The sequence below is a fragment of the Physeter macrocephalus genome, chromosome 8 (genome assembly GCF_002837175.3).
Source record: "Physeter macrocephalus isolate SW-GA chromosome 8, ASM283717v5, whole genome shotgun sequence".
Lineage (NCBI taxonomy): Eukaryota > Metazoa > Chordata > Mammalia > Artiodactyla > Physeteridae > Physeter > Physeter macrocephalus.
In genome coordinates this window covers 136339472-136360203 of record NC_041221.1, presented here as the reverse complement: position 1 = coordinate 136360203, position 20732 = coordinate 136339472, and the positions used below count along the sequence as shown (strand labels likewise).

General features: G+C 38.4%; 1 protein-coding gene and 1 non-coding gene across 5 annotated transcripts in view; one reads left to right on the top strand and one right to left on the bottom strand.

Annotated features, from left to right (window-relative positions):
• Positions 1–674: 674 nt before the first annotated feature.
• ANKHD1 (ankyrin repeat and KH domain containing 1) overlaps positions 675–20732 on the bottom strand; it is a 91407-nt gene continuing 71349 nt past the window's right edge. For 2 of the 4 annotated variants that reach the window (XM_028493297.2, XM_028493298.2), the window contains 10 exons: positions 16952–17126; positions 15692–16148; positions 14523–14669; positions 12199–12348; positions 10421–12033; positions 7305–7481; positions 5305–5556; positions 4605–4753; positions 3716–3880; positions 675–3436 (listed from right to left, as the gene is read on the bottom strand). In XM_028493297.2, coding sequence (XP_028349098.1) covers positions 3377–3436; positions 3716–3880; positions 4605–4753; positions 5305–5556; positions 7305–7481; positions 10421–12033; positions 12199–12348; positions 14523–14669; positions 15692–16148; positions 16952–17126 — 3345 coding nt within the window. In that variant the 3' untranslated portion in view covers positions 675–3376. Of the gene's footprint in view, positions 3437–3715; positions 3881–4604; positions 4754–5304; positions 5557–5980; positions 6014–7304; positions 7482–10420; positions 12034–12198; positions 12349–14522; positions 14670–15691; positions 16149–16951; positions 17127–20732 lie in introns of those variants that run through there. The other 2 variants (XM_028493305.2, XM_028493302.2) reach the window with 2 other exon arrangements.
• Positions 17816–17925, top strand: LOC112065533 (U6 spliceosomal RNA). Its single transcript, XR_002892082.1, has one exon. It is a non-coding gene; the product is annotated as a U6 spliceosomal RNA (small nuclear RNA).

Below are 20732 nucleotides of genomic sequence, written 5' to 3'. Positions count from 1 at the left end.
TTCCAAATTAGGTCTTCAAGCCCAAGCTCCTGCCCTTTTTTGGAGGTGGTCTTAACACACTCAAGTTTCTCTCACCCATTTCCTACAGGAGAGAGTGAAGGTAAAGTAACCTGTCAAATAACATTGATACACGGTGACAAATCTTTGAGGAATAGAAAATGCAGCATTATCACAGTCCCTCACCCCAGGACAGGGTCCACTGGGAAGACGTCACAACCATCCACACTTCTTAGTAGAAGAGCTCTAGGGCTAGTTAGAGAACAAGATGTTCAGAAGCTGTTTTCCTACAGTTTGTTTGCCTCTTCCTGGGTTTACAGTGTGGTACAAAGGTCTTAAACAGTGGGACAGGACCATGTATACTAAGTATTCCTCTATTTGGCTCGAAACTCTAATATGACCAGCCTTTCCCCTTCTAAAAGCTACCTCAAACTAAGGATGGTACCCTCCTGTACTAACTTTGACGTTGGAAAGAGGACTTGGCCAGAATCTGTAAGATGGAAACTACAGTTCCAAGTCCTGAGATTTCTTACCTCTGGTTAGGAGAGGCCACCATTGGCTGTCCAACTCTCTTCTTCGGTCTCGTTAGCTGAGGTGATGAGATTTCCCCTTTGAGAGCAGGGACTGAAGGAAGCAGACTGGCCTATAAAAGGGCAAGTCAGCACACTGTAGCCACAATAGGTTTAAACGGTCTTAAAAACATCAAGAATTTTATTGGTGGTGGTATTTTATTACAATGAACACTACTTGAAATAAGTGGGTCCAGAAACCTTGATGATACAGTTTTATTCCTTGAATGAGCTGTTATTCTCATAAGGCTTGATCTATGCCTCAGCAGGATGTTTCTTTTCTTTTCTTTTCCTTTTTTTTTCAGCAGGATGTTTCTTAATGACTTGAGGGCTCACTATGGGTATGCAAGGTTTTCTTCTGCCTCCACTAAATTCCCAAAATCAATAATGGCTCTCACAACAGCAGACTTTTGATTCCATGTAAGAACAAATGGTAGGGGCCCTCAAATCTCAGCAATGTATTGGCTTCTAGTAATCCCATACCATACATTCTCATTCACAAGACAAGAGAATCTGTTAGAACTAGGAGACCCTTTAGAGTTCATTTACATTGTTTCATTTACAGATGATGAATGTGAAGCCCAGAGGTGAGAAATGATTTGCCTATGGTCATATAGCTTAAAGTGGCAGAAATGAAAACAGAATTTAGGTTTCTGACTCTTGTTCCATTCTACCCGTTCTGCCTCCCCACAAATCCCTTGTATATTCTGAAAGTAATTAAGTTCTTACCTGAGCTAGGTTTAATCCAAGGTTCAGGTTGGTAAAATAGCAGTAAAATAATGCCAGGAAGAGGCAAGACAGAGGAAGAGATTAGCAGGCAAAATGGAGTGGGGAGTAGGTTACTGGGATTCAAATAGAAAGAAAAGAAGGCAGTGGTGGTAAGAGGGCAGGAAGTAGGGTATCCTAAATAACTGCTACAAACTGCACAGCTCCTGTTTTTTCCTAATCCTTCTAGGGGTTTCTCATAATTGTGTCCTCTTCTTATGGGTTCTAGTTCCTGATCTGAGATAAAATTCTCATTCTGTTGTCCTCAAGGTGTAGAAGATATTGGAAGAGCTCTTCCAATAATTCAAGTGTACTTTAAATAGTTAAGATAGAACAAATCTCACTTTTTGTCCCACTGAATAATTTACTTAATATTATCACTCTCTAGTATATGTTTCATCAAGAGTAGTTTCATTCATTTCACTAATATTAGGTGATTTTTTTGGTTGTTATTAGTGGTAAGTGGAAACAGCAAGATATGTAGGTGATCCCAGGGGTCCTTTGTCCCCCTCAAGGGGGTCTCTTGAGACTACTTGATGTGGTTATTAAGCATTACAAAGGCAATAGTTTCGACACCAGTGATAATTTCCAAATCCATTCAAAATATAAAATAAGAAATGAGCTTACAGAAGCACTCTCAAATGTAAAATGATATGGAAGACAGAACAACCAGGTATGTCTAACACAGAACAAACATGGTGTGTCTCATCTAGTGGCAGCTCTAGGAGCAAGGCAGAGAAGATTAAGAACTTCTGTTGGTAGGAGAGTAGAAAAGTGCTTCTGGTATGGTTCTGCCCCTAGTTATTATTTTTCTGTGCATCCTTTGCCTTAATGTGTGTTTTGGCTCCTCTATCACCTCAAACATTTTCTCGTTTTCTTTTTTAGCTCGCTTTTATCTAAGACCAGGTAATTCAACCATATTAAAACATGAACAGTCAAGCTGATGACTGTTCTTTTCATTGAGCTAGTTTTTTCTTCTCTATTGCATCAGTTTCTTGGCATAGCCTATAGTTTGGCCAAAGCAATCCATTCCAGTGTTCATGAGTTTAGCTTGTTGACCATACTGGCTCTTCATGGAACTAAGCCCAGAATTAGTCACATATTTATAAACATTATTCAGCTGATTCAACAATACAACAGAATTAAAGGAGTCACCCCCACCCCCTCCTATGTCCCAACCCAAATAAAACTTAAACACCTATAACCAATATAATCTTTAGATAAAAAAGTCAGGAAGCACAAAAGGAATCTGAAGGATGATTTGGGTGTCCCTAAGTTTTTTGTGTCATCTGACTGAAATCCTGTGGTTCTTATTGACATACTCATGATCCACAAAGAGCTAAACCTTTTAATGGCCTATCTGCTAAAGTCAGATAAGACACATTGCAGGGGCTTGAAACATTCTCACTTTTAAAATGATACGGAAGAGAACAAAAGAACAAGGAATGTTTAACACAGAATAAGTATACAACTAGTCTTAAAAGTGCTTTTTCAAGGCAGTCTAAGAATGGACTCTAAAGTATAAAATGTGAGAAGCCTATCACAAATATAGTATTAACAACCTGGTTCAGTATGATTGTGGATTGGGTAGTACCTGCATGACCACTGAAAGGATCACACCCCACTTCTAAACACTGTTCATCTTTTTATTGAATATTCTGGTAAATATTTCACATTAATACAGGCCACATTAAGTAGAGCCACTATATGACAAGAAATTTACTCAACCTTTTCATTTTAAGTATGTAAACAATTGTACATGTATTTACCACCCTAAAAGGTTGAAACATGTAATCATCTAATTCTCTTCTGCATACAAGTCGCATTCAGTATGTTTAGCCCAAAGCACTAATTTCAAAATGGCTAAACTAACCAGAGAACATAATCAGATGGATAGGAAATCACTTTGTTCATATACAATGGGCAATCAAATTTCCATTGCTAAAGCCTCAGAGAATATTTCTTAGGCACATTAAAAAAAATCCCCAGGGTTCTTCCAAGGTCAAAAGTTTCTCAAACAAGGCTAAAGAGTAAGACCTTCTAACTTAGTTGACATATTTGAGATGCATGTTTCCAATATGAGGTGCCCACGTGCCAGGCCAAATCTGAAAAGGGGGAGGAAAAATTGGAATTTCTAATTAGGAATCTTTAGACATTTACAAAATGAATATATAAATGCAATGGTAATTCACTGTTTCTGCCTAGGAAGAATACACATACATGAGATAAAATGTTAAGTAGCATCATCTTGTTATTGAAAAACTTAATTCAGTTCAAGGTAGTCAGATGTCATGACTTTTGATATTCAGAACTTGCACTACCCAAAGAATTAAAAGAATGACATCATAAATCTGAAAAATAAAAGAGCATTAAGTCCATTTTACCTGCTGGGCATCAGTGCATTCAGTTGAATTTTGAATAACTTTTATCATAGGGTTCCAAGCAGGATCTGGGTTATGAAGTCCATTAAACAGAGGGCCTCCTGGAACATCAGCAAGCTGAGGATGGGAGGGTATTATGGTGCCTCCATACATGGAAATTGGTAGACCCTAAAACAGCAGAAAGGTGTAATCATGAAGTGATTGTAAATGATGATTCCACAATACCAGCATAGATTCTTATTTCCCTTCATTCAAAGAACTCCAGAGTATCCTGTAAGTATAGCACCACTGTACAGTCTTGGGAAACCAAAAGTGGTTATTTGTGTCAGCAACATTTTTCAATGAGAATAGAAAAACAAAACAACTAAATCCAATATCAAATCATCAGGAAATTTCCAATACTTGATGAACACATATAATACCCTCAACTTTCCCATATTTAGGATTTACTAATAAGCTTCTGCCAAGAAAAGGGGAATTCTACATGATTGCTTGCAGCCACAGTCTGGCTTTATGGCAGCCTGGAAGCTCTCAGAGGAGACAAGAGGGCAATGGGGAGCTCACAGCCAGCTTTTCAGAGAGGAAGAGGCCTCTCTCTAAGCTGTGGCAGCCAAATGCAAAGCAGCAAAACCCAAATCTCTCAGGTTTTGGAGGGAAGACGGGGGCTTCTTCAGGACAGTTTGAGGACAAACTAATGTAAACAACATAATCCACTTTTGAAACTGGATAAAAGATCTGGCAAAGTCATAGAAACAAACTAGTTATACCAAAAGGGAGAATTATTTCAGTACAAATTACTCCTTAATATGTGACTACATTGGCTGGCAATGTGTTAAACAAGTTACAATGATGTTTGTCAGCTCACTTTAGAAAAATCCACAAAACTGCTTACCATAGGCTGATGAAAAATGTTAGAGGGGGCTACCATTCCAGAATCATCTCTCTCCATTGGTTGATGCTGAGAGAACGTGCTTGGGTCTGATAATTGTTGATGCATTGGATGGTTCCCTATCACAGACTGTGACCAACCTGATAAGCCTTCTAGAAAGAAGAATTGAGATCAAGGTTAGATATTTATTTGGAATAAAATAACAAAACATTACCACTGGATTTTTCCATACTAAATTTAATCAAAAGCATTCCTTTGAGAAGCTCAGGACACATTCATGAAAATCTTTGCAAACCAAAATACAAGTTCCTGGAAAACTGGGTGGAGTCCTCTGAATACCCCAAACACTCTACCTTGTCCTTCAAAAGATTAAGAGCTCTGAAAGAAATCAATGATTGTCCTATTCTATAATGAAAAGCTTAAGAAGGAAAGGAAGTATGCTTTGAATCTTTTACTTCTAATCAAGTCTGTATTTATTTTATATATATTACTATCATACATATTATATCTATTATTATGTGTAATCCAAACTAACATTCCAGACTTTGAGACTGGACTGAACTCCTCAAAGGTTTAAACAACCTTACTGGTTAAGTGCAGGAACTAATAAGCTTATTTATTTAGGTAAGGAACTAAGTTTAAATGGCAAAATCCCACAACTTACTCGAGATATCCCTCCAGACAGAGGACGCTGTAACTGTACCTGACACGGCATTGACGCCAAATGACCAGATTCCACTGTGTCCAACAGGAGCAACAAAACTGGTCCCCACAGGGGCTTGTGCAACAGACCCTCCTTGCCGAATCCGGGCTAGTCTCTCTGTTCCAATGGGGGGAGGTATCTTTCGATCCTGACTGGCACTGCCTCCTTTTGGTTGGCCCAATGTTGGTGGGGCAGAAGTGGCTGAAAGAGGTGAAGATGATCCCGAAGAAACAGATGGAATAGGAGAGTCACCTGGTGGCAAAATATTTCTCTATTGTTTTATTACATATAAAAACTAATTATAGGGCTTCCCTGGTGGCGCAGTGGTTAAGAATCGGCCTGCCAATGCAGGGGACAAGGGTTCGAGCCCTGGTCCAGGAAGATCCCACATGCTGCGGAGCAACTAAGCCCGTGCACCACAACTACTGAGCCTGCGCTCTAGAGCCCGTGAGCCGCTACTGAGCCCGCGTGCCACAACTACTGAAGCCTGCGCGCCTAGAGCCCGTGCTCCACAACAAGAGAAGCCACCGCAATGAGAAGCCCACACACTGCAACGAAGAGTAGCCCCCACTCACCACAACCAGAGAAAGGCCACACAGCAATGAAGACCCAACGCACCCAAAAATAAATAAATAAAATTAAAAAAAAAAAAACTAATTATAAGAATATGAGAAACCTTGTTGGAAAGATCTGTTCCACAACATACGTTCTGGAAAAAAATTTTCATTTTACAAGATCATTCAAATGAAAATATACAGGGACTTCCCTGGTGGAGCAGTGGTTAAGACTCCATGCTCCCAATGCAGGGGGCCCAGGTTCGATTCCTGCTCAGGGAACTAGATCCCACATGCATGCTATAACTAAGAGTTTGCATGCCACAACTAAGGAACCCGTCTTGTGCAACTAAGACCTGGTGCAACCAAATATATAAGTAAATTTTTAAAAAAAGAAAATATGTAAGTTCTATAAATACTATCCTATACTACTTCTGCCTGTAGTAAGTATAAACAAATAGTCTAAAAATATAGTAAGTATAGACTAAACAATTTTTTCAAATTGAACTGAACAAGGCTAGAAAGGAAGAAGGCCGTATTTATTCTTTTTGTAGTTCTGCTGGCTTGCAGGATCTTAGTTTCCCCACCAGGGTTTGAACACGGGCCCTCAGCAGTGAAAGCGCAGAGTCCTAACCACTGGACCACCAAGAAATTCCCCTTATTGTAGTTCTAAAAAATCTTCTCAAAACATATATTGTCACATTTTAAATTAACTTAAATGTGGCAATGTTTGCACGGTAACTATCATATTGTCTGGAAAATAGCTGCTGGTCCTCTATAATTATTAGCTGTTTTCTTTTTTCTCTTTCTACAGCCCCTTATTTTTCCCCATAAGGAAGGAAGGTTAAATGTTAGTGAAGCATTATAGGATTCAATTCACAGCTTTGTTTCTTAATGGGACTCTCAGGTAATATGGGTAGTTTTCCTTGTCAAAGGGCCAATACTCACTGACTTTCTCATGATGCTCATTAAAAAAAAATCAAATCCTGTTCAAATCCTTTTAGAACTTCATCTGTTCTAAATATTGAAATAAGTCAGAACAGAGGAATATTTTCACTTATAAATGGCAATCATACAGTTTCCTCAAATGTAAAAATAAATGAGGAATCATACCAAACTGACCAGATACTTAAATTCAACTTCTTTTCGGACCTAAGAAATTATTTCACAATACTGTCTCCAAAGGGTCTTATAAAACTACTTGTAGTGCCTCTTTTCTTGATCCAAGTCTCAGTGTAATCTCAAATCTGGCTTGGAAGAATAGCCTGACCCTTCTCAAATTTTCTATCCTATAAATGACTGATAATTTTTGACATGACTGCAATACAAACCTTGGGTATTTGCATACAATTTAGATTACTAAAGTTACAATATAGCGTTCCCTGAAACAAATGGTTTAATAACTTATTCAAGACTCTTTGGGAAGAGTTCCTCCAGGATTCCTACATGAGTTTGAGGCGCTTGTCCAAGGGTGGGGAGAAAAATGTTGTCTGTTGAAACTGGGAGTCCCAACGGGAGCTGGCCCTTGCAGGAAAACCCGAGTTCCTGGTATGCCGGAAAAACTTGTCAGAGGAGCAGAAGAGGAAGATTGGGAGCTGCCTGATGGGTCAATGGACGGTAACCCTGAAATAAAAACAGGTCCAAGACATCAAATTAGCCAAGGCTTTAAAAATGAAAGTCCAAAGTTTACTTAATTCCTTTTTTAAAAAGAAGAAAGAATGCAGTTTATTTTGTGGATCACAGCAACAAGAATCCATTTATATCATACTGTATGTCCCCAAACCATTTTTTTCTTACAGTCCAGAAGAATATCACCAAGCAGGACTAGATATAGAAATGTGAGCCCAATGTTTAGGAATGGCAGTCACCTGGAGTATGTTCTAGATAAATCTCAAACCTTTCATTGGAGGGGACATGAAATGAGAGCATGTTGTGTTACCCATCACTTAGAAATACAGCTGTTCATCTATATAACTATAGTCATTTCCTGTGCAAGATGAGTAACGAAACCTACCAATGTTTGCTTCCTAACAAGGAAGGAAAGCATACTGTTAAACTAAAGATAATTTCAGTATTCCATCTGATTAAAAAAAAAAAATCAACAGCTGCAAACTACATCAAAGTTTCTATCTAGTTTGCATGAGTCTGAATTTAGCAGTATTCTCAAATTCCATTGCTTTCTCTGGAGAACATTTTAGGGAAAGAGGTCAAGGATCTGGAAAAGGATTATAGGTGCTCATTTCAGAAAAAAGTAGTTAATATCAACATTAAAAATTCAAAACTTTTCAAGCAGGTCTTATTCATCTATAAAGTATATAATTCAAAGGCTTTTAGTATATTCACAGGGTTGTACAACCATCACCACAATCAATTTTAGAACATTTTTGTCTACCCTAAAAGAAACTCTGTATGCATTATCTGTCACTCTCCATCCTCCTTTACCCCATATCTGAACCTCTAAGCAACCACTAATATATTTTCTGTCTCTCTAGATTTGCCTATTCTGGAAATTTTATATAAAAAGAATTATACAATATGTGGTCTTTTGTGACTGGCTTCTTTCACTCAGCAAAATGTTTTCAGTTTACCCATGTTGTAGCACAAATGAGTACTTCATTTCTTTCATTGTATCTCATAATATAGAATATACATTATACTAAGAATAATATCTTATATAGATATACCACATTTTGTTTTTCCATTCATCAGTTGATGGACATTGGATTGCTTCCACTTTTTGGCTCTTAGGAATGTTGTTGCTATGAACATTTATGTACCAGTTTTTGTGTAGACATATGTTTTCTCTTGGGTATACCTAGGAGCAGAATTACTGGATCATATGGTAACTCTTTTTAACTTTTTGAGGAACTGTTGAACTGTTTTTCCAAATGATGTACCATTTCAAGTTTCTACCAGCAGTGTTTGAAGGTTCCAGTTTCTCCACATGCTTTCCTGTCTTTTTAAGTATCACTATTTCTTACCTGCAAACTAGGAAAACTAAATTATATCCATGAAAGAAGAGCATCAACAAAAGAAACCACCCAGGCAGTTAAGAAATGAAGCCAAGCTTAATCCGTCCTGGACCCTGGAAAGAAGGTCAAGGATTAATGCTTGCTTTTTAAAAAAATTATTTTTTAACTAGTAATAAATAATTTTGATGTTATAGATCTGAATAATTAAGGTTCCCAAACCTTTGTTGCTACCAAACTAGATGGATGATTTCCTTGACTTTCTTTTCTCCAGCCATCCATAACCTGCATATAGTCTGGGATATAGAATGTGGAGTGCAAAGAGCTCAAACACTGGAATATGAGAGATCTGAAGTCCAACTCTAGCTAAGGCACTCTAAATTCACATATTAGTTAGTGCCAATCAAGTCAAGGATTAATTAAAAAATTAATTTTTACCACAGTCTGAGCACTGGCAATGAGCTCTTCTTTCATTCTGGGGCCTTTGAAAACCTTTTTATTAGTCTGCCAAAATGAAAAGTTAAAATAGATACCTATTTAGAGAAAAGAAGAAAAAAAATCCAAGAGAATATTCTGGACCACAGAGTGTCTTATGCAAGCTTTATTTCTATTCAAAAGATGATATAACAGCTATGTTTTCCTGAAAAGATACGTAAATGGAAACATATCTGATAGAAAATCTAAGGCTATGCCATATCCATAAACTCACAAATTTTAAACAACTTAGATCAGTTTATAATTAGCAAAAAGGAAAGATGGGCTATGGGACAGTTTTCCAACTGGAAGAAAAATGCTAAGTGGCACTAGTTCTTCTTATCCCCATTCTAGGTCAGCCACAATTTCTAATTTGTTTTTCAGAATAGAGCAAAGAGATTGGACTAAAATTTGGCCCTTGGACTCTGGAAAATAGATTCTGGTTCTCCAAATATCTCTAAGCCACCACTAGCCTCTTATCTTTCGAAATCTTTCTTATATTGCCTCAGCAGCTAATTTCTAATTTCAAGGAACAAACAGCTGATTCAAAATTGTTTTTTTTTTGTTGTTAAATAAGAGCCTATACATGACTGGATCTCTTCAAACAGCCCCATCTAATGTAAATAACATAGAGTTACAATATCATTTAATATTCATTCTGAGCACCCAAGACTGAAAACAAAGAATGTAGATTATGGACTGTAACCTAAACACCTTTGTAACCCTACCTTTTTAATCTCAGAAATGCAGGCAATCACTATGATTTAAAAAATGTCTGTAAATTTGGAATGCTTGAAGCATCCTATGAGTCCTTTTTTATTAATATCATCTTATACCAATTCTAAGAAAATGGACTGACACAAGGTATAACGTCCTTGAAATGAGGTGCAGAGAGATCATAAAAGAGAATATAAAGCAGCTCATATGTGAGTGACTTACCTACATTTTGGCCACTCAATCAGCAGTCATTAAGGGGTCTTTACTATTTAAGACACACCTTCATTTCTTTAAAAGATCATGGAATATTATGTACAAAATAAATGATTTATTATTTTGGAAGGTTAAGATTATGTTGTTAAAGCCCCAAACTGTGAGGTAATGATAGTTATAATAACTTACCAACTGGACTAGTAGAAACTCGCTGGGAAGGTGATCTGAAGCCAGGTGCCTTGGAGTTGTCAGGGTGCACGTTTTCCAAGTGTCCAAGTACAGAGTTACCCAGGAACGCTGACTGAACAGTGAAAGAGGCATCTGCAGTAACTCGTGAGGACAATGGACCATCTCCCCAACCCTGGTTAGCTGGCACCTGACTGCTGTCAAAAAGACTACTGAAGTGATTGAAAAGCGTGGCTGGGCCAAATGTAGGTGGCAAAGATTTATTTGCTGGGTTAATGTGCATCTGAGAACCATTCATAATGTTCATGGCTGAAGAAAGCTGCACTGCAGCTGGTGGGCCTTGAGGTGCTGTTAAAGGAACTGGATTTGTCACAAAAATAGACTGGGGATCCTGGTGTATAGTTGCATTTGGTACCACCGAGTAAAAAGAACTTCTGGGTTGCATTCGATGAGAAACTCGAGGTGCTGGTACAGCTAACTGAGGTAAATTACTGGTATCCTGATTATCAGCAGCAACCAATCTAGGTGATGCCAAAGTCAATGGAGCAGGTTCTGAATTAGATGCAAAAGGCATTGACATAGGACTTAAATCAGACACACTGGATGGCTGTGTTTCCTCCTGTGTGTTATTGGAGGGAGGAGTGGGACTACCAGATGGGTGAGTTTCTGGAGCTCCTGGGGTGTTGCTGGCAGAGCTACTGCAGCTGTTGGCAGTTGAAGAGGGGGTACACAGGTTTGCCATGGACTGGTCCTGTGTGGACACTTTCTCTTTGGGGGCTGGCATGGCAGAGAAAGACTCCGTCTTTTGTGAAGAAAGCTGTGCTTGAGGAGTACTTGCAGGCAGAAATGTGGTGGGAACTTGCCCACTAGTGATAGGTGCAGAGGAGACAGAAGGCAGGGAACTACAAGTGCTTGTCACAGAGGAAATCACTGCTGCTGGAGGACTTGTCTTAGGCACACAGGCAAACAACTGCTTTCTGACTGATGAAGGAGTCCGGGTATTAGTCACACACAGTTGCTGACTGGCAGCAACTACAGAAGAGACAGTGATAGGACAACTGGCAGTAGCTAGTCCAGCAGACTCTGAGGGTAAAACAGTCCCGTTCTGGTTAGGTAGACGGCCTGTATTATTATGCTTTGGAGAGCTATTTGTGTTGCCAGGATTCACAGGTCTCACTGGGAATGGTCCCCAAGTGTTAGGAGAAGGTGAAAATGTTCCTCCAAACTGGGCCATGGGTAAACGAGGATGCCGAATCTGTTGCATAGTTTGAGCAGCCAGCAGGGCAAAATGAGGGTGAGGATAAGCTAAGGGTAGAGAAACTGGGAAAGAAGAACGTACATTTGCTGGAACGTTCTTATTAAGTTTATTAGTGGGCTGGAACGTAGATAATGTTGTTGCCTGTGAAGTTACAAGACTTGGAGCACCCAAGGGAAATGCATTTTTACTGGAAGCTGCTGTGGTGCCTACTCCAGATGAGAAGTTTGCATGGATGGCTTTGGTGCTGGCAGGTGTTCTGATGTGGTTTTTAGGAATCAAGTCTTCCAGTTCCTTAGCAGGATCTTGAATAAGTGCATTGATAAGTTGAACTGCATATCTTGTTGATTCTGTACCACCCCTAGGGAGAAAACAAACAAAAAACAGAACAAGATCAAAAATATACAAAACTAGGTAATCTTTACCACGAAATAGAATTCTTGATTGTACCATACCTAACAAAAATGTACTTCTAATAAAATTTAATTTCCTCATAGAACTAACAATATATATATCTCACAATTACCTTATTGTGATCATTCTCTCGCCATTCTTATCTTTTTGCTTATCCACATCAATATGGGCACCAGTAACATCTTGTATTGCAGTGATGTTGCATCCTCCTCTTCCCATTATCCTGGAAACCACTGAGGCTGGAACAGACAATTTCTTTGACCTACAAAATGAAGACCACACATGAGCTTATGAAATCAAAATGTCTATTAAAAAAGATGTCTCGGGCTTCCCTGGTGGCACAGTGGTTAAGAATCTGCCTGCCAATGCAGGGGACACAGGTTCGAGCCCTGGTCCAGGAAGATCCCACATGCCACGGAGCAACTAAGCCCGTGCGCCACAACTACTGAGCCTGCGCTCTAGAGCCCGCGAGCCACAACTACTGAAGCCCGTGTGCCTAGAGCCCATGCTCTACAAGAGAAGCCACCACAATGAGAAGCCTGTGCACCGCAACAAAGAGTAGCCCCTGCTCGCCGCAACTAGAGAAAGCCGCGCACAGCAACAAAGACCCAATGCAGCCAAAAATAAATAAATAAATTTAAAAAAAAAAGATGTCTCAGTATGTTCATGAACATTTGTAGAATAGTATTTCTCAAACCTTAAAGAGGAAATTATTAGAAGTTGTTATTTTAGAAAGTGACCTCTTATTATATTGAATTTAATTTAGTAAAGGTAAAAAACACACTGCCATTTAAAAAAATTATATTTAAGTCACGCATGATCTCAGCATTCAAATCTGCATAAACTATCACATGTTAACTAAACTACAATGATCATATATTGATACTTTCAAAATTAAAATAATGCATAACCACATTGTTAAACTCCATACTGAAAATGAATAAAGGCAGCTTATCAGTGTCAACAACTTTACTTAGCAATAAAAAATAAAGCCTCAGATTTGTACATAAAAAGCAATACACAAGTGGAGCCGGGGACTTCCACTTGTGTGAGAAAACACCAGAGGCTGATTTTGGGATCTGACAAGATGGCTGGGTGTCCTGCAGGATTATCACGCAAACCCAGTGTTTGCTGGCAGATCCAAATGAGAGCAACACCCATTATTTTCATGTGGTCACTGCTGGCTGCCAGGACTCCCTCCTTGAGGGAGGGACCCTCAAACTTTGAACTATACCTTCCAGAAGAATACCCAATTGTAGACTCTAAAATACATTTCATGATCAAAATTTAATATCCTATTGTAGACAAATTGGGAAGAATATATTTAGCTATTTTGAAAGCTAGAGCATAGGCCATGAATAATACTTAAATCAATCTGATCATCAAGTGTGCATCATTTCTGTTCTGCCAAGACTTCTTCCTTTTTTGTTTGCTTTTTTTTTTTTTGTGGTATGCGGGCCTCTCACTGTTGTGGCCTCTCCCGTTGCGGAGCACAAGCTCCGGACGCGCAGGCTCAGCGGCCATGGCTCACGGGCTTAGCCGCTCCGCGGCAAGTGGGATCTTCCCGGACCGGGGCACGAACCCGTGTCTCCTGCATTGGCAGGAGGACTCTCAACCACTGTGCCACCAGGGAAGCCCTTTTGTTTGCTTTTAATGGACACAAAGTCTTAGAAAAATTACAGAATAAAAACTCAAACATCTTAGTCCTTTGGTGATTAAGTGCACGTTAGCAAACCTACATCTTATCCTGATTCCCTGTTGTAAAGCATGAGCAGAGGCTAGAAATACCTTCTGGATTGTGTGAAACATTTAAAAGCAGTGGCTCCTCTCTGCTTTTATTCATTTCCCACATCATGGTTTAAGTATAAAGCAGTGTGAATGAAGGGAGTTGTCAAAGTTAGCTGCAGGGGTGTTGGTATTTGTCTTTTTTTTTTTTTTTTTTTGAGGCAGAAGGCAGTTTTAATTTTATGGGCTTCCCCCCCCCCTTTTATGGTGATCTAATTGCACTGGTTAAAAGCAGATATAGACGCTAGCGAAGTCTAACTTTATTTAAATGCTGTAGATGGACAAACTTGTCTGAATCAAAATGGGACCATTAAACAAACATCATAGCCCTCACAAATAGCATTGTGACTTTGCTGTCAAGTGAATCTTCCCCTTAAGAAGCCTGTGACCTTTTTGTATGGTTTGTCTGTAAACTGTATGTCTTATGTTTTAATAAAATATTTTTTGTTATTCTAAAGCCAACATTTCTTGTATCATATAAAATATGCATACAAAATTTACATACTGTTTCTAATTTTGCTTTAGCTTACTCTGGATGTAGTATGGCACTGCAATTGAATATAATAACCACATTCAAATTATTCATTAATTAACTGGATAACCATCTCACAAGAGGAGAAAAGTTAAAAAGACGAGACTAATACTACTTACCTTCGAACAACTTCTTTCCACCCTTCCTCTCTTTTTTGCCCCCTTTTAGGGCTAGTCAGATTCAGCTTTATGTTTGAAGAGCTTAATGGCAACGACACTGACTTGTAGGTTGTTGATAAGGAATTAGGATTCACTTCACCTTCAAGTCTGAGAAGAGAAATATCAAGGCCAATAAACGATAAATTTTAAGATAGAAACTCAAGAGATTTGCTGAAGTATCTGAATTCAAATTTGGCACACCAGGGCTTCCCTGGTGGTGCAGTGGTTAAGAATCCACCTGCCAATGCAGGGACACGGGTTCGAGCCCTGGGCCGGGAAGATACCACATGCCGCGGAGCAACTAAGCCTGCTCACCACAACTACTGAGCCTGCGCTCTAGAGCCCGCAAGCCACAACTACTGAGCCCACGTGTCTAGAGCCCGTGCCCTGCAACAAGAGAAGCCACTGCAATGAGAAGCCCGCGCACTGCAACGAAGAGTAGCTCCCGCTCACCACAACTAGAGAAAGCCCGCGTGCAGCAACCAAGACCCAACGCAGCCAAAATTAAATTTATATAAAAAAACCAAAAACCTTGTTAAAAAAATATTTGGCACATCAAATTATTAACAATGCAGAAAAATAGAAATAGGGCAAAGAGTCCATTGTTTATTTTAGTATTAAAATGGATTCAGAAGCCAAAAGGACTATATATAATCAATAAAAATGACACAGTTAAAATCAAGGAATGCTAATATTTTCAGCTTCAAAGTTGAATGTTAAAAGTTCTAAGAATCTCACTGCATAACTAGCACATGATAAGGAGGACACTGGTGAATTTCAGTTTTAAATGCTGAAGACAGGTAATGTGGTAGACTTCAATTGTTCAACACAACTTATGTTACTTCAAGTTCTTGTGCCAGGCATGAAAAAGGAAAGGTATGGGGCTTCCCTGGTGGCGCAGTGGTTGAGAGTCTGCCTGCCGATGCAGGGGATGCGGGTTCGTGCCCCAGGCCGGGAAGATCCCACATGCCGCGGAGCGGCTAGGCCCGTGAGCCATGGCCGCTGAGCCTGCGCGTCCGGAGCCTGTGCTCCGCAACGGGAGAGGCCACAACAGTGAGAGGCCCGCGTATCGAAAAAAAAAAAAAAAAAAGGAAAGGTAGGTGCAGAGTTAACAAGTCAGAAAATTTTACCGTGTCTGAGTTTTGGAAGCAGCAGTACTTGTCTTTTCTTCTTGGGAATGGAGTAGCAGTGCGGGGTATCTCCTATCACTAGAGGAATTCACATCCATAGTGAAATTTAACTCTTGGCTTTTACCACCACTACTACTCTCACTGTTGCAATCTGTGCTGTCCAAGTTATCTGAATCACTATTCCCACCTGCACCGCCACCTCTGGGTTCTCCATTTATTTTATTCTTATCTGCCTTTTGCTGTGCTAAGGATATATGTTGTTCTGGTAATATTAAATGTACAGTGGGAGGGGTCTCTTTTGTTTTGTTCTTCTTATTTTTCCGATTGGTGCTGGGAGTTGTCACAACATTGGCCCTTTTTTTCCCAAACACATTTGTGAATGTTGCAGATGTTGCAGAGATTCCGATTGTGGTGGTGGTGGTTGCACTAGGAGGTTCTATGGGAACTTCTTGCTCCACTGAAATTATGAAAAAGGATAAAAATCACTCTGAGAGCCACAGATCTCAAAACAAATTGTGATAGAATATACCTAATAATTCATAATAATTCAGACCCTTAGGTCATATTTTCCTTTTACCAGTATTCACTAGTAAATAAAGAAATCTTTACTGTTGTGAGAACGAATATACTATATCTTATTTTGATGTCTAATTTGGTATAAAACATTAACATTCTTAAGATCTGAAATGCTAGTCTCATAAACTAACCAAAAATCACAATACAGTTTGAATTTAAGAAATTTTTCAAATGGCATTTTAGAATTAGAATTCAAATAGAGCAAAATTATTTGCCTACTAGAACCACTGCCAGACTGTTCAATAAACAACTCTTTGAGAGTAATGGACCCCAACCCTATATAGCTTCAAGACTGAACCTTAGTTAAAAATTTATTGAGGAACTGGACCTCTTCCCAGTTTCCAACTGGGGAAGGAGAGGGTAGGGAAGAATCTGAAGAAAATCTGGCAAACCTCTTACTGTATCACTTTTAGGACATACATAATGTTTTTACAAGGGAACTTAAATTACAACTGAATGTCTTCAAATTATGTGCTTGCCTTCCCCCTTCTGTTTCTCTGTGTCACTTTACAATGTAAAGTATTTAGAAGTATTTACTATGGAAGTCAACTGTCTATTTCAGATTAAAGTAACTGAATATTTAACTAGGATTAGTTTTGAGAGTTTTGAGAGCAAAAAGCACTCAAAATGAAGTTGATAAACACAGAAAAATTTTATCACTAATTCAGATGGTTCATTTCTTACCATCTTCATCATTCTCCTCTTCATCTTCATCCTCTGGTAGTTCTGAATTCTCCTTAGGTTTGTTTTCCTCATCTTCTTCCTGCTTCCTTTTCTGCTCCTCTTTTTTCTTTTTTCTCTTTTCTTTTCTTTTCTCTCTTTTAGCTGCAAGAGCCTGCTTTCTGCTCTCCTCTCTTGACTGCAAATAAAGTAGGTATCTCATTTTATCAATAAGGCAGTAATTTAAAATAAATAATAAAATGATATTTTTGTTTATGATACATGTGGTTTCCCATAGATGTCAGTCTTAACACACATTTATAAAAGCAACAAAAGAAGAAATAGATAAGCTGGACATCATCAAAATTAAAAGTTTTTGTGCTTCTAAGGGACCATCAATAAAGTGAAAAGACAACCCATAAAACAGTGAAAAATTTTTGCTAATCTGGTAAGGGCCTTGTATCAAGAATTTATAAAGAACTCGTTAACTCAATAATGAAAAGACAAATAACTCAATTAAAAAATGGGCAAAGGATCTGAATAGACGTTTCTCCAAACAACATATACAAATGGCCAATAAACACATGAAGAGATAGATGCTCAATATCACAAGCCATCAGGGAAAAGCAAATCAAATCACAATGAGATACCCACTTCACTGTCACTAGAATGGCTATAATCAAAAAGACAGATAAAACAAATCATGGTGAGGATGTGAAGAAATCGAAGCCTTCATATACTGCTGGTAGGATCATAAAATGGTGCCGCTACCTTGGAAAACAATCTAGAAGTTTCTCAAACGGTTAAACACAGAACTGCCATATGATCTAGCAATTCCATTCCTAGATATATACCCAATGAAAACATTCATACAAAAACTTGTACACCATGCTTGCTTCAGCACCATATATACTATAAAAATTGAAATAACACAGAGAAGATTAGCAGGGCTCCTGCATAAGGATGAAACATAAATTTATGAAGCATTCCAAGTTTAAACAAAACAAACAAAAAACTTGTATACCTATGAAATGGAAACAACCTCAATGTCCATCAACTAATAAATGGGTAAACAAAATGTGGTATATCTATATAATGGGATATTATGCAGCAGTAAAAAAAAAAAAAATGAAGTACTGATACATGCTACAACATGGATGAACCTTGAAAACATTATGAATTGCAAGAAGCCAGTCACAGTGGACCAAATACTGTCTGATTCCATTTATATGAAATGTCCAGAACAGGCAAATCCATAGATTTATGTGGCATTTGTTTGACTAAAATGCAGCTATTGCTGGAAAGGGTGTGGAGAAAAGGGAACCCTCTTGCACTGTTGGTGGAAATGTAAATTGATAGCCACTATGGAGAACAGTATGGAGGTTCCTTAAAAAACTAAAAATAGGGCTTCCCTGGTGGTGCAGTGGTTGAGAGTCCGCCTGTGGATGCAAGGGATGCGGGTTCGTGCCCTGGTCCAGGAGGATCCCACACGCCGCAGAGCGGCTGGGCCCGTGAGCCATGGCTGCTGAGCCTGTGCGTCTGGAGCCTGTGCTCCGCGACGGGAGAGGCCACAACAGTGAGAGGCTCGTGTACCGCAAAAAAAAAAAAAAAAAACACAAAAAAAACAAAAACAACTAAAAATAGAACGACCATACGACCCAGCAATCTCACTATGGGGCATATACCCTGAGAAAACCATAATTCAAAAACGGTCATGTACCACAATGTTCATTGCAGCTCTATTTACAATAGCCAGGACACGGAATCAACCTAAATGTCCACTGACAGATGAATGGATAAAGAAGATGTGGCACATATATACAATGGAATATTACTCAGCCATAAGAAAGAGAAAAACAAATACTGGATGCTAACACATATATATGGAATCTAAAAAAAAAAGGTTCTGAAGAACCTAGGGGCAGGACAGGAATAAAGACTCAGACGTAGAGAATGGACATGAGGACGGGGGAAGGGGAAGAGTAAACTGGGACAAAGTGAGAGAGTGGCATGGACATATATACACTACCAAATGTAAAATAGATAGCTAGTGGGAAGCAGACACATAGCACAGGGAGATCAGCTCGGTGCTTTGTGTCCACCTAGATGGGTGGGATGGAGAAGCAAGAAGGAGATGATATGTATATATCACTTTGTTATACAGCAGAAACTAACACACCACTGTAAAGCAATTATACTCCAATAAAGATGTTAAAAAAAATAAAATGCAGCTCTTATGCTTTTATAAGGTATTAACAAATTTCACTATGAAAATATCCACAGGAGGCCATTATAGAAATTATTTTTGCCTTACTTTATAGTTTTGCTTTGGTTAGTACTAGAAAATATTTTTTCAGACAGGGGAACATGGTAATGGTCACCTCACATCAAAATGAAAATTCAAAACAAACAGAAAACACATCAAATTCCTCATATTTGTATGGAAATTATCTAAAAAAGGCTCACCATAAGAATCTGTCAATGAAGTCCAGATGTCCTGGTAATTAAGTAAAGCATTTTCCTCAAAACTATAATTTACCATTCTGAGTCATAAGTTACTCTTTGACATTTTTATTTATCTAATCAGGCGTTGGCAAACTATGGCCTGAATGTTAAGACTTTTACATTTTAAATGGTTGAAAAAATAAAAAGAAGAATATTTTGTGACATGTGAAAATATTATGAAATTAAAATTTTGATGTCCATAAATAAAGTTCTATTGGAACACATTCATTTAAGCATTGTCTATGGGTGCTTTCGTGCTACAACAGCAGAGTCAAGGAGTTATGACAGAGATCGTATGGGCCTACAAAGCCTAAAATATTTACTCTTCAGCCTCTTATAGAAAACATCTGTTGGGAATTCCCTGGTGGTCCACTGGTTAGGACTCTGCGCTCTCACTGCCAAGGGCCTGGGTTCAGTCCCTGGTCGGGGAACTAAGATCCCACAACCGCGAGGTGAAACCAAAAAAATTTAAAAATTTAAATTAAAAATATAAAGAATAAAAAAATTAAAAGTCTGTCAACCCCCTATGTAAATGAGAAAGGGGCTGAGGATTAAGAGAAAAAATAATTGTTAACTGAATATGCAGTTTCATCACTCGGTTGGCATAAGAGCAAAACGGCTGTTTAAGGAATTGCTGACCATATCCCTGGGTAGTTACACAAAAATAAAAATTATAGAACATAGGAGGGACCTTAGTAGTCATCAAACTTCAAACTTCATTTTTAAATGACTATTAGTTTTCCTTTTCTGATTTTAATTGTAATCAAGTTTATCATGGAGGTATTAAAATTTTTTTAATTTCCTAATGATAAAACTTCAAGGTTTACACCCTTCCCCCTGTTATAAGCAATTTAACAGTGAATGTCCTTTTGTATATTCACATCTTTGAGCATTTGTCAAAGTATTTACCTTAGGCTAAATTTCTAGAAGAGGAGTGACTGGAGCAAATTGTATGCACCCTTTTTAATTTAATGCATTTGTCAAATCATCTCCATTAATAGTTATACTAATTTATACCATACATCAAAAATCATACTAGAATGCTAATTTCTCCATACCCTAGCCATCAATATCTAATATCAAACCTTTAAATTTTAAGTTTTCCTAATCTGGTAAAAGAAATTTAAATCACTCTTTCACTGTGCATTTCTTTGTTTATTCATGAAGTTGAGCGTTCTCCATCTATTTATTGAACATTTATATTTCCTCTGTGAATTGCCCATTTGTGTGATCATTTTTCATTCTGGGCAAGTTATCTTTTTCTCATTGTTTTTTTTTTTTTTTTTGATGTGACCATTTT